Genomic DNA, 17,275 nt, shown 5'->3' with positions numbered 1-17,275 from the left:
TTAACTAAAAGGATGGCTGTGGCCTGTTTGGTTAGAGGGTGGATAGAGGAGAGGAGGCTGGGGGAAGAGGAGAGAGGAGGGGGGAGGAGAGAGGAGTTTCCTGCCATGTCCCAGGCAATGGTGTTGGGTTTCCTCTGAGGTGTGGTGGAGGTGGGGGGACTGAGATGGAGGTGAGGGTTGGCGGGGAGCGGGTGCTGTCCCACTGTTTATTTTCAGAGCTTCAGCTCCTGCTCTGACCTGGGTGGGGAACCACCCAGCCTCCCCGCCCTACTTCCCTCCTAGTCTCCCCACCTACTGTAGTCTGACCCGTCTTCAGTTTGAGTAAAAACACCAGAGCAGGATCAGACTCTCAGCCCAGTGCAGCACCCACAATCAGAAAGGTTACAATACAGGCCACTTGACCAGCCATGTAGTCATCAGTATAAGAGCACATGCACCAAACACATGGAAACGCACACACACGGACAGTTGGGTCTGGGCCCCGATGGCAGCATAGCAGCCGTTGATCTAGATCTGCTGCATGATCCTCAAAATGACAAACAATACACATATTTCATTAACTAATAATTTATTTGTCATTTACGATTAAAAAGTCAGTGGTCATTGCATCAGAGGAAAATGTACAGGGAAGACTTCATAATAACACGAGTGATGAAGGAAGGGGGGGGTGCATGGAGCGGAAGGCAACACCCCATCGGCCCTCAGAAGGCAGGTGGACATCGTCTGTGTGAGTGGTGCTCTGTAGTGTAACTCTGTGACCAGAATGTCATGAGGACAGGAGGGGGCTTCTGGCAAATGGGGAGACATTTCATATAATTTTGCTCTTTCAATGCTTTCTTGAGCAAGATTTCACATATTTCATAACACCTGGCAGCAGTAAGTCTACAGTCATTGTTACAATCATTTTGGGCTTTGATATATATTTAAAATGTTCTACATATAATAATTTAGCTTGTCTCTTACTGGCTTTACAAAGACAATGACAGAAAAAGTATTGGCACTTCAGTCCATATTATACCCAATGGGCAGACTCTCTCCTTCAACTCCCTTAACCTTAGCTCACTTTTCCTCACCGTCCATTTGTGTATATCTCATTATGTTTATACTTTATAAGTCTCTCTCTCTCTCTCTCTCTCTCTCTCTCTCTCTCACCTGTGGACGTTATAAATACTGCGGGAGGGGAACAAAGAGAGCAAGTTACGATCCTGGTTCCGCTGCCAAGCTGTGGGGCTTGTTAAGTAAAGCAACAGGGTGGCTCGCCCTAGGAAGACTACAAAATGCTTTCGAGGGGTACGTTTACATTTCTAAATAACATCTGCAGGGTTTAGTAAAGCTTGTTATCTGTAGTCCAATTTTCAGGGTGGCACAGATAAAAGAGGAAGAAAATAGAGACTGAGGTAAAGGGAGAAAAAGTATAGTGATTTTTTTTGTCTTGCTGGATATTATTCATAGCCTGGTCCCAGATCTGTTTGTGCTCTGGCCAACTCCTCTGGAAAATTACCATAGGAGTTGTAGGAGTTGCCAAGACAGCACAAACAGATCTGGGACCAGGCTATACAGTATTATGAAGTGTTGAGGTTCACACTTGAGCTACTCGGCACTGTAGACAGTGCAGTATAACCCTGCGTGGAAGCGGGTTGGTTCTGGACACGTAACTTGGACATCCATCAAACCTGCCCATGCTTTCCCCACATACCAGGCCAATAAATGGTGGCTACTGTAAGACCACCTGTTTGACAGCTCGTCATGGATGCAAATACATAAATAATCAGACGATTTGGTTCTGCATTTTTGTGAAATTCCATCTCTGGGAATTCCTCTAAGGAAACGCTACTTTTACTCGGAAATGTTAGTGGTTCCGTCTGACCTCTTTGCTGTTCTAAGAAATACCGTTACATATTACACCAAAATGTATGGAAAACAACCTAGTTCACTTTGGTCATGGATTGGTTTTGGATTGGTTTTCAGAGCACTGTGCTACGCGACATGTTGAATGAATACTGTATGATGCAAACATTGACGCATATGAGGGAGGACCCACAACTGTTACACATAAAACCTACAATCTAACCAGACAGACCTTCATGTGACCAACTTCTAAATCCATTCAGCGTTTCTTTTTTTTAGAATGACAACGCTCGGTCTACATTCTCAGCTTTAACGACATAATCTCATAAGTAAGTACAATCATACCATGTGTCTTTAAGCGGTTTTTACATTTGACATTTTCTCATTTATATACATTCTTTCAGCAAATGAAAACAAGACCTTCACCACTGAAGGACTGTGGCTGGCTGCCTTTGTCCCACTACTGTCACGTACACTACATATACAAAAGTATGTGGTTGCCCCTTCAAATTAGTGTCCACATACTTTTGGACATGCAGTGTATCTAATACACAGAAACACACATGTTGCAGAACAGAAAGGAACAGGGGCCTGACAAGAGAGGGAGAGACACTCTTCTGAGGGGCTTGGAAATGTGACAAACCAAACATAGCACTGCAGCCAACCAACCGCTAGCGTGACATTACTGTCAGCATGCTAACAGCTAGCTAGCATTACCCCTTCACAATGTGTTTACATTGTTCTATTTTTGAAATCAATCGTAATACGCTTTTAAAATGAACTAAGGACAAAGACAAAACAGTAACTTTGAGAGCAAACATACGCTCCCTTGTGGTTTCGTTTTTGTCCTGATTTTCTCATTTTCTTGATTCAATTTAGAAACAGGCTGATGCATTATTGGCCAACGAAGAGAGGGAAATGTCGGAAGGCCAATGAGGGGAGATGACTAAGGAGGTTTCCTCTGGATTTGTGATGTTAACATTTGTTAATTCCATGCTCTGCTTACTGTAAATTTTTCGCTTCGCATCGGACGGACCAGCCAAACCACAAACATGCAAACATACAAAGACATGAGGATTGAAGTAGACTATCGCATCATAATACAATCAGGCAGTGTGTATGTAGCCTAGAACGTTCCGGACTCTTTCAGTTTGTCAATAAACTACAGTTGAAAAGGTAGAGCTTAATCCAACCTTTGTGTGTTCTTCGTGAAATGGCACTCTTTATTTTGAGCTCTTCTTTCGGCAAACGATCACTAGCCCGTCATTGGACACTTTGTCGAAAGTGGCAAACATTTAAAAGACAAGAGAAATAATAGAATTGAACCAACAAACGATATCGGTCACACAATGACACCCGCAGGACCTTCTATCAACAAACAGTGGAAGACATGACGCAAAATATCCCCCCAAAAGTTTCCCTAGTATCAAGGGCATTGTTCTGTTCTGAAGCTGGCTACTTTCCACTCTGCTGGAGTCCCGCTCAAGATTCTTTTTTCTTCACATGAGTCAGATAGTAATGCATGATTCCATTTCCTGCTCGTGGTGAGAAGGCCTGTGGGGGGGGTCTTCACTTAGATAGTGAGACAGTGGGGTCTGTAGAAGTATAGGAATCTGAGAGCAGAAGTACATGAATATAGAATAAAAGAGAAACATTATTAGGGTTTAGTGTTTGCCAGTGTCCAAACAGTGCCACTGTCTGTCTATGACTGGAGCAGTAGAACCAGTGAGTGAGCGGTGGGGTCACTGTCAACAGCTGTATAGTCTAGACTAGAGTAGCAGATGCCTCAGTCTGAAGTTGTATATATATTGTAATGGCAGTGGTGGTAGAAGTGAGGTTTTGCATTGGAGAAGGCCCCTGTGGGGACAGCCTTTGTTGTGGTTAGAAGGATCCTCTGAGGATGAGGATGCAGCCGTTGTGGGTTCTGGTCCAGAGATACTACTGCAGAGAGTTCATGTCTACATATCTTACCTACGGAATAGGAGTACAAGACAAAATGGCCGCTCTAGGCCAGTAATCTCATAGAGAAAGGTGGGGGTTTAGAGACAGTGAAACAGTGGGTGGAGGAGGCAGACGAACTGAGGTTGTGCAGTTTGTCTTCTCCCCTACATGGGGCACTTTGCTACAACACTAAAAAATCTGTTTCTCTCTCTGATTATCTGAGCTCCATGGATACTCCTGGTAATAGAATGGGAAATGTGAGCTTTGATAGCTTCAAAACACTAAAACATGGTGGCAGGAGAGGGGGACTGAAGCAGTCTGAATGGGGAGGGGGAATGGGAGAGGGCAGGGGTGTGGGGGAGTGTGGACATTTTCGCTGTCGTTGTCGAGAAAGGGAATGGTATCCGCTCGTCTACACTTCGTACCCTTTTTAATGGTCCCTTTTTAAGGCAGACCAATAGAAAAAAGACAGTCACAGTCCCATGATTAAAACAGAAAATAAAAAGGAAATAATTATACAATATACACAAAGTGGTCCTTAAACAGGCAGTATACATGCAGTCTCTGTAATGTGCAGTGTACCCCGTTTCTTTTGGGGGGGGGGTCAGGGTTTTTAGGGGGTTAGGGGGGTCGTGTTCTATCCTGCGAACTAGCCGAGAGCTAGGAAGGGGTCGTGGGGAGGTAGGAGTAGGGGTGGGGTCATGGGGGGGGTTGGCTGAGGATGCGCTGCTCTCTCCCCCATCATGCTTTGCTGCACTTGCCCTTCTTCTCTTTGCGCTGGAACTTCCGGAGGCGCCGCGTCCAAACGTCTCTCCACTGGATGACCAGGCTGTTCTTATCGGCCAGGAGCCCTACGCGCTCTGCTCCTGCAGCAGCCCCAGCAGCCCCTGGTCCAGCCCCGGGCCCCCCGGCCCCAGGGCCCCCCGGCCCGGTCTCGCTGGTGCCCATCACCAGGAAGCGCTTGCTCATCTGGATTTTGGGACACTTGCAGGCCAGGTCCTTCATATGGATCCATAGCACGTTGTCGCCCCGTTTGAGTGGCTCGCCGCGGCTCTTGTAGACCGAGACCACGTTGACCGAGAACTTGGCCCAGTCGCCCACCGTCTCCATGTCCAGCACGTTGACTTGCACCGCTGATGTGGCACACAGACAAACCAACCATTACAACTTATGCAGGTTCAGTCCTAACACAACTGTAAACTAACTGAAAATACTATTTAGCAAAAAAAGCCAGTAACATATAGTATAATAACATATAATACCTTATAGCTACTAACAATCATGTTTCGGACTGATGGGCTGGCAATTTACTGTTATGTTTCACTGTTCTAGTACGGGTACTACTTTTTTCATGCTTGATAAATAAATTGGATGCATTCAGTTGTTCAATCGCTCACCATAGTCTTTCTTGCAGTATTTCTTCATGTTGATCTTCAGATTCCCTTTCACTGGTTTGCAATAGGATTCACAATCTGCTGAAAAAAGAAAAACACATTTTAAACACCGGATACATTTTTAGTCGATGCACCACAATTACATGTGTGCGGGGTTTTCCCTTTTTCAAAACACCAGCTACCTGCACACTAGGCAGTCTTACACACTGGAGTCCAACTTGCTGGGAATTACACACTTGGGACAATTACACACATAACAGGACAGATCCACACTTAGGAGAATTACACACATAACCGCACACAGCAGCTACACATTTGAGATGATAAAGTGAACATGATGACATGGTTACATTCTAGGAATAATTACACACTTGAGACGTTTACACACTGTGTTACACACACACACACAAAGAGGTACATAAAAACGCATGTAGCACACGCACATAGCGCACGCACGCACACACACACACACACACACAAAATAGACACAAACATGCATGCATGCATGCATACACACACGCATGCACGTACACACCTACATGCAAACACACAGGTATGCACACACACATATATATACACACACACAGCATGAGTGCCAGGACTCTGAGACAGGCGGCTGGATAGAGGAAATGTTAGGTTTGGTGGGATTTGCTGGAGTAATATACGACCTTATACAAATCACACGTAAGCCCCTGCAATAACCGCTGGGGGAGTCGTGGGTGGGTGGAATATTACAGAGGGGGAAAAGTGTTCCATTTGACATGTCTGCCTGCCTTTTGGGGGACTCTGAGAAAAGACAGAGCGCGGTGGAAGTGGTCATGGCTGGATGGCTGTGAGTAGCCCACAGCAGCCTCATGGCTGCGAGACTACGGCCAGAGAGAGACCACACAGCTGACTGCTGTACGTATGGAGGAGGATGAAGCTGCCCTGTGGTCGATCCGCTTTTCTCTGGGACTTGACTGGTGGGTGTTGGGTCATAGGTGTGTGAACTAGAGCGGTTGAAAAAAATATTTGCAGTAAACGACCGACTGTACATACCGCAATACAGGTTTGGTTGAATTGATCCCTTACAGATCCATATAGGACATGAGAAAACACACATGAATGGACACAAAGTAGTGAATAATGTGGGCCAGCCAAACCACAACGTAACACCCAGTGGTGCTGTGGGACAACCCAATGTAAGCTTCTGTGGTAGAACCTCTCCCTAAGCTATGACGGGGCACTCACTATTAAAATGGCCAATTGGCTTTAATGTCACTGCAGTGGGAGTTGTGAGGATGGGACAAAGGATCAAACATGTTCATTAAACCACTTCTTTACTGTACTTGTTTTGGGTTTATAAAACCTTTTTGGGTTGGATACTTCAATATAGCGCTGGTTTAAAAGGTCACTGAGGGACAGAGTTGCTGACCAGTCTTGTTTTCTAGTTAACATGCCAGAGAGCCAGGTATCCAATTGAATTTTACTCTGGCTTTTGAAGGGGACATGCGCAAAGGTCCCGAAGACACCGGGTTTCGTTTTCCGCTAGTGTGAAATCACAAAGACGTGAGTCCTGGTATATGCGGGCTCCCTGGTCTCAGTCTCTCTAGTTTCCTTCAAAGTAAAATAATTCAGAAGTTGTGCAGGGAAGCGGACTCCTCCTCCAAAACAAACAAAATAAAAGTGATCGCTCACAGGAATATGGCCCCCCCAAAAAACGGTTTCAGGGTCGGTCGCATGCGAGGAGAGAGCCATGTTGCGAGGAGAGAGGAGAGAGCCGGAGCAGGCGAGGGCAGGAAGAGGAGAAAGAGAGAGAGGGGGCCGAGGAACCAGTAAAAATGTCAGGGAGGCTTGGCCCGTATATTAGAGTGATGGAGCTTTTATTAGCGACAAGCGGAGAGAGAGGCCAGAGCAGCTGCTTAGTTCCTTTACCTCTCACTCACAGCAGCTTTCAATAAACCTCAGTTAAATATACCTGGGTTAACGTGTGTGTTTGTGCATGTTTCTCTGTGGTGAGAGAGAGAGAGAGAGAGAGAGAGAGAGAGAGAGAGAGAGAGAGAGAGAGAGAGAGAGAGAGAGAGAGAGAGAGAGAGAGAAAGAGACAGAGAGGATTTGGTGTACGTGCGTGGGTGTGTGAATGTGTGTGGGTTAGGGAGAGGGCGCAATGAATGAATTGATGAAGTAGGCCACACTGAATCAGTCATGGGGAGAGCTGAATAAATCTGTTGAATGTCCATCTACAGGAGTGAAGAGTAAACAGACTGAGTGATATGCTAGAGCAGTTCAGACAGTCAAGTAGAAAAGGACAGTTAATCCTGCTCCCTAGCTTTTACCCATAGGATCTTGGGCTCCAAAGTGTTTTTTTTTGTGTACATATACATGTGTTTGTGTGTGTGTGTGTATAAATGCATGTGTTTGTGTGTGTGTGTATGTTTATATATTTGTAAATTAGTATGTGTGTGTGTATATACAGTATTTGTGTGTATGTATATGTGTCTGTGTGTGTGTGTGTGTGTGTGTGTGTGTGTGTGTGTGTGTGTGTGTGTGTGTGTGTGTGTGTGTGTGTGTGTGTGTGTGTGTGTGTGTGTGTGTTGTGTGTGTGTGTGTGTGTGTGTGTGTGTGTTGTGTGTGTGTGTGTCTGCATGGTACCCTGGTACAGTGGCAAGCCGTGCAGCCCTCGGTATCAGTGGTGTGTGTTTTCCCATGAAGAGTCACTTACTGATGGGCATTCACCTGGAAAAGACCCCATGAATCGCCCATTGACCCAGAAGAGCCACGGCTGAAAACACACACAATCGACTCGGAGGCTCCGGTTACCCTTGTTCCCTCGTCCCTTTTCACAGTGCCGTGACAATGACAAATTGCGTCCACCGCCCCCCGCACGCACACACACACACACATTTTCAGGTTTTTGGTACCTGAGTGCCCTAAGGAGGAGGAGAGGTTGGTTGGTATATGGGGTGTGGGTTAAAGGAGAGATGGAAGAGAAAATGATCCTGTATGTTGTACACTTGTGTGGGGATGAATTAACGATAAAGAACTGCTCTTATTTGTTTTTCACAGTGGAAAAGCCCTTTCCCAGGGATGCAGAAACACACAAAGGAGTGTACTGTGTGTGTGAGGGTTACAAGCCCAAGCAGAGACTAAGTTGGTGTAAGCAATGTGGGGAAAATTCCACCTAGCCTATCAGAGGGCAAAGCGGAGCTGTTAGACCTATCAGTGGGCTAGGTTAGCCGTGGTCTGGCAGTTGATGGTAGTGTGAGCCGCTAGAAAAACTAATAAGGTAACACCACAACTTTCACATCCGAGCTAGACATATTGCAATTCCTTCAAGTTGAGACCCAGTCGGTCTTTGGCTAGCTATCAAAGGTCACCAGTCTAAATCCCTTCCTCCCACAAACTCTCCCTCTGCGGTAGGTACATGTTACTCCTTAGTACTGATACAGGATTTAAAAAAAAAATCCATCCGCCTAATGGTTAAGGTTAGGATTGGGGATAGGATCTGATCCTAGATCTTTAGATATATAGCAAATTCTACATCAAGCACTCCCGCTCAACTAATTTGCCCCCCTTTGGCTAGTTTGCATGCATCCCCTGCAGTGTGAGAAGTCCCAGGCCTTACAGAACATCTCTTCTGGCCTGGGCCTTCCAGAGAGGGCCGTGTCTCAGCCGAATCAACTGTGAAAGCTAAGGAGGGGGTCCTGACGTTGTGGGAGGTACGTCTGTGGTCGCCACGGCGTTGAGTTAAAGCCTGTGATGAATCACCGTTTCCAAATCAACACCGGGCCACAATTCCCCCGGGGAGGCGAAGGCGTTAAATAACGGGAGGGGAATAATTGACTGGAGAGATCCTGGATGGAGTGAGGACTGCCAGGAGTCAGAGGCGGAAAACGTTCTCCCCCAAAACGACGGTCGCCAACACTCTTTTCACGCCTCGAAAGTTCCCCGTCGAAGTTTCCCCGGGGTAGCAAACTGCAACTAATCACTTCTGTTGCAGCCTTTCCGTTGGCTTTGTGTTCGGCTGGAGTCGGACTTCAAGCACAGCGGAGCAAAGCTAACGCGCTAAAGGCTAGCAGGCAGACGTCGTGCCAAGAATGCAGGTTTTAAGACAATGGAAAATCTCACTTGGATCCAGAGCAGTCGTTTCTTCACGGAATATCAAAAGAGAGGCCCACCACCTCCATTAATATTTATTAACCCAGTTTAGAAATGGAGGCCAGAAATATTAAGAAGGTTGTGTTTTTAAAAATGTTACACAGGTGTCAGGTGTGGGATGTAGGGTGAGGGAGTGACTAACCTGCCGGTTCCTCTGTGCTGCTGCTGACCATGGCTGTAGGGTTCACCACTGGGATCTCTGAAACACACACACACACACACACACACACACACACACACAGAGTTTTAACTAGAGTTTTATGGAAACAATTTATACATTTTATGTAGACATGGTGTAATTGCTGGCCATATGCCTACTCTTTGCATCTGTGGTCAAGCCAATAAAGTATGCCTGAATTAAATCACAGTTATTTGACGTAGGTAGAATGAGAGGAAGGGTGTAGGGTGGAAACATCAACCCAAACACAGTGATAAAGATACTGATATTGGCACACACACACACACACACACACACACACACACACACACACACACACACACACACTGTAGAAGCATACTTTGTCTGAGCCGAACTCTCTTCCTTAGAAAACAGTACCACCATGGTGTAAGAGATCAATGCATTCAAACAGGGACATGGGGAGAGCCACCTTCAGACAGATGCAAACTCCCTCAATACGCCTGGTTAGCTCAACCAGAACCCCTCGCCAGTCTCCACCAAAGCCAAAATAATTAAATTCTTAAAGAATTCCCCCCACAACGAAGGCCCCCTTTTCAATACAAATGCTAATGCAAAGCGATGAAATTTGAATGCTAACAACAAATCCACTGCCTCAATGATAACAACAACAGGATGATTGGGACGCTGGCTTAGCATCGTTAGCGTGCACCCAGAGGGATTTGCCTTTCGACTGGGGAGTTAGAGGGAGGAGGACTGGGTTGGAGTCAAACAAACAGACAAGGAGCTTCCTGGAAAGAGCGTTTTTGAGAGGCAAGTGACAGTTGGCTTGCTTCGAAATTATGGACACCCCTACCAAGAACAACAAATAGGGCATTGAGCTTTGGACTGCTTGGTAAAGGCCGAGAGGAAAGGAGAGCAGCTGGTGAAAGGCACGCCAAGCTGTGGGCCACTCCTCTGAAGGTGGAGGGTTGAGAGTGGATATTGAGATGATAAAGGGATATTCAGATGAGGGGCAGTGTTATCATACTAATTGGCTGTTAGCACGCCTGGTCTTTGTGTCGTACTGTGTTAGAGGGCAGAAGGGCTTGACCGGGGAGGAATGATAGTACCAATCAAATGGAGGGCGTTTTGGGAAGAGATGCTCTCTGGCTCACAGGGGAAACCTCAGATGGCATGCACATGCATACACACACGCGCTGACACACACACTGAGGCCAAGAAACACTCTTTCTCCTCATTGGGTGTCTTTCAGAAAGTATCTGATTGGTTTTGTCGGCCGCGACCGCTATTGTTTTCTCCTTTTTGCCCTCCGCCATCTGCTCTGTAACACCAATGTGAGACCAACAACATGGCACCATGTGGCACGACGTGGCATAGCGGGGTAGGGTACGGCATGGCTTGGTGTGGTACAGCATAGTTTGGTGTGGTTGGTTCAGGGTTACACAAGCCTGGTGTGTGTGTGAGAGAGTTGTGCCAAACCACATGGCACAGCACGATGGCAAGCTGCCCTCTATTCCTCCTGCCCGCAGGCGGTGGACCAGTGATCTAATTCATACACACACACACTCACAGAGCACGCACACACACATATACACACACACACACACTGTACTGGCATGTGACGGTGCTAAAGCCTGAACGGTAATCAGGTACTGGGGTCTCAGGGTGGCACTAATCTACCCCAGACCAGACCACCATGACCTGCCTTCATCTGCGGGACTGGTGCCAGCTAGGAACTTCTGTCCCTACCTTTGTTTTTACCAGGGCAGGTTACCTGAGAACCTATTCTCTTTTACAACCTGCCCAAATAGTGAGCAAATGTCTAATTCATTATTTTTTTTAACAAAATGCGGCTGAAGGCATTGAAAACTCAGACTTTCTAATCGAACACAGGCAATGGTGGATTTATGGATGGGCTAGCTTACCTCATGCTAACCGAGTGCTGCAGTGTTTACCTGAGTTATCTATCATAATTAGCTTTTAAACTAATGTAAACCCACTAATGGGATAGCTAGCTTGTGACATCCCAGGGAACATGACTCTCCACCATGTTGTTACCTGGCTATAGAAATGAGACCGGGAATGAAGCAGCTGTACCTGCCATGTTACATGTGTGGTTGTAAACCCCTCGTTGGAGCTGGTACATGGTTTCTCTCGTATGCAGTGGTTCCCAAACTGTGGGGGCTAGGAGTCGGCAGCGGGGGAACTCAGTCCGGCATTCAACTTACTCTTGAAAGTTATAATAGTAGAATGCACAAGGTGTAATTTTGAAATTGGGTAATGCATCATCAGTTTTCCTCTTGTCAAACCAGTCTTTGCATACCTTAGAGAGCTATAATGTGTCAGAAATGTCCAGATCAACTAGCCCATGTCAGCTAGGTTTTTTAGACCATACATTCTGTTGTAATGTTTGAGTCAGTCAAATATCACATGAATGCACATTAGTCATGGCAAAATGTATAGAATTGCACAGAAAGGAGCTTTAAAACTGTAAAATGTCCTCTACACCCCACGACTAAATGTGTAGAATTGCAAGAAATAAGCTATAAGACTGCTAAATTGTATCTCCGCCAACAAGAGGGGTGTGAACAGTTTCTGTTATGAACAGTGCGTGTTATGAACAGTGTGTGTTATGAACAGTGTGTGTTATGAACAGTGTGTGTTATGAACAGTGTGTGTTATGAACAGTGTGTGTTATGAACAGTGCTTGTGTCCATAGAAATAGAAATAGGCTCAGGAAGTTCCCCGAGTCTGGGAACCGCTGCAGTATGGTACGTTTTCCCCAGTATGTAACATGGTAATGGTATTCCAGTATGTTACATGGTAATGGTATCCAGTATGTTACATGGTAATGGTATCCAGTATGTTACATGGTAATGGTATCCAGTATGTAACATGGTAATGGTATTCCAGTATGTAACATGGTAATGGTATTCCATTATGCAACATGGTAATGGTATCCAGTATGTTACATGATAATGGTATTCCAGTATGTTACATGGTAATGGTATCCATTATGTTACATGGTAATGGTATCCAGTATGTAACATGGTAATGGTATTCCAGTATGTAACATGGTAATGGTATTCCATTATGTTACATGGTAATGGTATTCCAGTATGTTACATGGTAATGGTATCCATTATGTTACATGGTAATGGTATCCAGTATGTAACATGGTAATGGTATTCCAGTATGTAACATGGTAATGGTATCCAGTATGTAACATGGTAATGGTATTCCAGTATGTTACATGGTAATGGTATCCAGTATGTTACATGGTAATGGTATTCCCGTATGTAACATGGTAATGGTATCCAGTATGTTACATGGTAATGGTATTCCATTATGTAACATAGTAATGGTATTCCAGTATGTTACATGGTAATGATATTCCATTATGTAACATGGTAATGGTATTCCAGTATGTTACATGGTAATGGTATTCCAGTATGTTACATGGTAATGGTATCCAGTATGTTACATGGTAATGGTATTCCAGTATGTTACATGGTAATGGTATTCCAGTATGTAACATAGTAATGGTATTCCAGTATGTTACATGGTAATGGTATTCCAGTATGTTACATGGTAATGGTATCCAGTATGTTACATGGTAATGGTATTCCAGTATGTAACATAGTAATGGTATTCCATTATGTAACATAGTAATGGTATTCCAGTATGTAACATAGTAATGGTATCCAGTATGTTACATGGTAATGGTATTCCAGTATGTAACATAGTAATGGTATCCAGTATGTTACATGGTAATGGTATTCCAGTATGTAACATAGTAATGGTATTCCATTATGTAACATAGTAATGGTATTCCAGTATGTAACATAGTAATGGTATCCAGTATGTTACATGGTAATGGTATTCCAGTATGTAACATAGTAATGGTATTCCATTATGTAACATGGTAATGGTATTCCAGTATGTTACATGGTAATGGTATCCAGTATGTTACATGGTAATGGTATCCAGTATGTTACATGGTAATGGTATTCCATTATGTAACATGGTAATGGTATTCCAGTATGTTACATGGTAATGGTATTCCAGTATGTTACATGGTAATGGTATCCAGTATGTCACATGGTAATGGTATTCCAGTATGTTACATGGTAATGGTATTCCAGTATGTAACATAGTAATGGTATTCCATTATGTAACATGGTAATGGTATTCCAGTATGTTACATGGTAATGGTATCCAGTATGTTACATGGTAATGGTATTCCAGTATGTTACATGGTAATGGTAATCCATTATGTAACATGGTAATGGTATTCCAGTATGTTACATGGTAATGGTATTCCAGTATGTTACATGGTAATGGTATTCCAGTATGTTACATGGTAATGGTATTCCAGTATGTTACATGGTAATGGTATCCAGTATGTTACATGGTAATGGTATTCCAGTATGTTACATGGTAATGGTATTCCAGTATGTAACATAGTAATGGTATTCCATTATGTAACATGGTAATGGTATTCCAGTATGTTACATGGTAATGGTATTCCAGTATGTTACATGGTAATGGCATTCCAGTATGTAACATGGTAATGGTATTCCAGTATGTTACATGGTAATGGTATTCCAGTATGTAACATAGTAATGGTATTCCAGTATGTTACATGGTAATGGTATTCCATTATGTAACATGGTAATGGTATTCCAGTATGTTACATGGTAATGGTATTCCAGTATGTTACATGGTAATGGTATCCAGTATGTTACATGGGTATATTATGGTTTCCCTGTGTGGTTGGTTTTGTGTTAAGCCTTTAGTTGATGTGGTGGCAGAGACTGGCGTGGGCATTCTGGTAAAACCCTGATGGGGGGGGGGGAAATGAAACCAACCCCTTGTCCTTGGAGTGGGAATGACAACACAGATACAAACAGAGCCCAGATTGAGGTGGACAGGGAGGTTGAGTGTGTGTGTGTGTGCCACCACTGGGGCCTTCAGCACGAAGGAGGCCTTGCCTTGGTCACGCTCTGGTGCACCCACAGACGTCAGCGCTGGTGGATAGATTACTGGCCAGGACCACAGCAACACACAGTGTGTGTGTGTTTGTGTGTGTGTGTGCGTGTGCGTGCGTGCGTGCGTTTGCGCGTGTGTGTGTGTATGTATGTGCAGGCTCGATTCCCACAGGCTCGATGTGGCTACTGATAGCAAAAACAGTACACTGCCTTCCCCTGGTGACAAGTAAATATGTGCTTCTGTTAAATGCATGTCAATGTGTGTGTGTGTGTGTGTGATATTATTACTGATGCAAGGGTCGGTTGAGCGTCCCTGTGTGTGTGTATCTGTGATCTACTTACTGATACAGGGGGCCACAGGTGAGCGGCTCTGTTGGTAACCCTTTGCACAGCGGTTGCAGGTTATGCCCGTCACGCCGTCCTTACAGGGGCACTGGCCCGTCGTCTGGTTACACGTCTTACCTGCCGCACCCACCGGGTGGCAGTCACAGGCTGGAGAGAGGGAGGGAGGGAGAGGGGGAGGAGGTGAGAGAGGGAGAGGAACAGAGGGAGACAGAGAGCGAGACAGAGAGAGAGAGCGAGAGAGAGAGAGAGCGAGAGAGAGAGAGAGAGAGAGAGAGAGAGAGAGAGAGAGAGAGAGAGAGAGAGAGAGAGAGAGAGAGAGGAGATGGTTAGATGTGGCCAATTGAGAAACATAAGTCGCCTACGGTTCTTCACACATATTCAATGTCACTTTCAAGGTTTATTTGTGACTCGACTCAAATCAGATGGCATTTTGAACCCTCTTTTATATAGGCTCTGTAGCACAACACATCCTAGTTAATCATCAACTGCCATTGAAGTATCCAACTGTATTCCAGATGCAACAGGACTGAGTGTTCCTTTAGTCTATTTCCTCTATCATTCACACTCCAGGTCTTGGATTCCTTCTGCTCAATTGGGCTACCCTGCTACTGTCGCCTCCAGGTTTACGGACCTGACACTGCCTGGCAAAGATGTGTGTGTGCATATGTGTGTGTTGATAGGGAAGAAAAGCCTCCATTTGTCCGGTCTCTTAGGTGCTACGCTGGTGCCTGTTTGTGTGTGACACCCACTCTGCCCTTTCATCACTTCCCAAAAATCTGCCTGGCGCCCGCTGCGTACCAACGACAACACGCCACCCAGAGAGAGTCCCCGTCCCCCCGGTCTTTTATGTGCTGTTATGGTATGCGCCGTCTGTCCGAATGCACCTAGAGAAATACGGGTCTTCTTCTGTTTAAAGAGCTGCTGGGATACAAGACCCGGCCTGTTGGTCAGCTCCTCTCTTACAAGAGCTCTTTACAAGGTGACAGAGAGTAGAAGAGAGTAGAGGAGAGGAGAGGAGAGGAGAGGAGAGGAGAGGAGAGGAGAGGAGAGGAGAGGAGAGGAGAGGAGAGGAAGAGGAAGAAGAGAGAAAGACATGCAGAGGGGAAGAACGGTGAAAGGGAGAGAGAGAGAGGGCTAACATGTTCCAAACTTTGCCTCTGGTGTGCTCATCAGCATAAACAAGACTAAATCTCCCTCACCTCACCTTGGTTCAACCCGGCTCAACAAGGAAAACAGACATGTCTTCCTTGGGAAGCCGCACACAGACACACACACAAACGTAGAAGATAAACCTCTCCATCCGCAAGCTATCAAGTATCACTTTTACACGTTACACTGATCAATCTGAGACTATCTTGACACATAAAAACGCATAACTTTAATATCCCCATAACATTTTACTTTAAAGGGTGCGATTGAACACTTAGACTTGGCTTGGAACTGCAGCTCCTCTGTCCAGGCAATACAAAAGTAATGCTTTTGGAAAAATTCACAAAAAAAAACTCTGCCCCCTCGATTCAATGCTAATATTTTGCATTTTATCTTGTCGATCTATTCTGGCATAAATAATTGCTTTTGGCCAAAAACAACTGGCCCCCAAAAAAACTGCAGACGGGGGAAGACGGCTCTTTCCCTCTACTTTGGGCTTAATTAGGTAGAAAACAAGCTCACCAAGTTGCAAAATTGCAAAAGCAAACTGCATTACTTAAGTGTAATGTGATAGCTGGTAATTGTCCTCCTGCTTTTATAAAAACAACAAGAAAGGGCGAAACGAGCCTTTGGGGAAAACCCAGTAACCCAACAGTCTCTGATAGGGCTTGCCAAGGAATGGCAGCTGCTAACATGAGGAGTTTTCTTCAGGGCCTTGCTGTGTTGTTCCCTCAGTGTGTGTGAACATGTTTATTTGTGCTGATCATTTTGCCATCACAACTGAGGAGTAAGGACTCTACCACCTGTTGATTTGGGAGGGGTGTGGTGAGGTGGAGGGAGTCTGGACCATGAGAATTAGGAGGGGGGGGGGTTAGTGCTTTGATCTTCAGATGCACATGTGGCTGTTCCGTCCGGGTGTCCGGCTGGGGTGTCAAAGTGTGTACGCCTGTTTGAAGCTTGCGCTCGCTTCGTAAATCTGATGGCTCGCGTTGCATGTAAAATCCCCACCACCTGACCCAGCTTCAAACTCACAGAAGGCTTTGATTGGCCGTTGGTTGGCAGTGTTGGTAATATATTAGTAATATACGTTTGTATTGAGTGGGTTGGCGCACAGGGAGGTTGAAAGTCAAATATGTGTCCGGTCTTCCGGTACGACTTAGTTCCTGTTTTGCTCCATGTCTACCATGTGACTTCTCTCCTGCCAAAATGTCCTTCTCTCCTGCTCTTGTTCCTGTGCCCAGGTGCAGCACGGACGGGGCCGCGGCTCCATTTGGAATTTCTGGCATTCCTGGGATTGGCGCCCCTTTATACGGTACGTGTTAATAAAACAC

The 17,275-nt window shown here is 45.3% G+C and overlaps 1 protein-coding gene across 4 annotated transcripts in view; it reads right to left on the bottom strand.

Moving 5' to 3' along the window:
* Positions 1 to 555: 555 nt before the first annotated feature.
* ntn2 (netrin 2) overlaps positions 556 to 17,275 on the bottom strand; it is a 63,177-nt gene continuing 46,457 nt past the window's right edge. For 3 of the 4 annotated variants that reach the window (XM_036946498.1, XM_036946497.1, XM_036946499.1), the window contains exons 4-7: positions 14,793 to 14,942; positions 9,463 to 9,519; positions 5,187 to 5,264; positions 556 to 4,922 (exon numbers count right to left, since the gene is read on the bottom strand). In XM_036946498.1, the coding sequence (XP_036802393.1) occupies positions 4,531 to 4,922; positions 5,187 to 5,264; positions 9,463 to 9,519; positions 14,793 to 14,942 (677 nt within the window). In that variant the 3' untranslated portion in view covers positions 556 to 4,530. The remainder of the gene's footprint in view (positions 4,923 to 5,186; positions 5,265 to 9,462; positions 9,520 to 14,792; positions 14,943 to 17,275) is intronic. The other variant, XM_036946500.1, reaches the window with a different exon arrangement.

The sequence above is a fragment of the Oncorhynchus mykiss genome, chromosome 16, assembly GCF_013265735.2.
Source record: "Oncorhynchus mykiss isolate Arlee chromosome 16, USDA_OmykA_1.1, whole genome shotgun sequence".
Classification (NCBI taxonomy): domain Eukaryota; kingdom Metazoa; phylum Chordata; class Actinopteri; order Salmoniformes; family Salmonidae; genus Oncorhynchus; species Oncorhynchus mykiss.
Note: the sequence above shows the minus strand (reverse complement) of the source record. Positions and strands in the feature narration are given on the sequence as shown.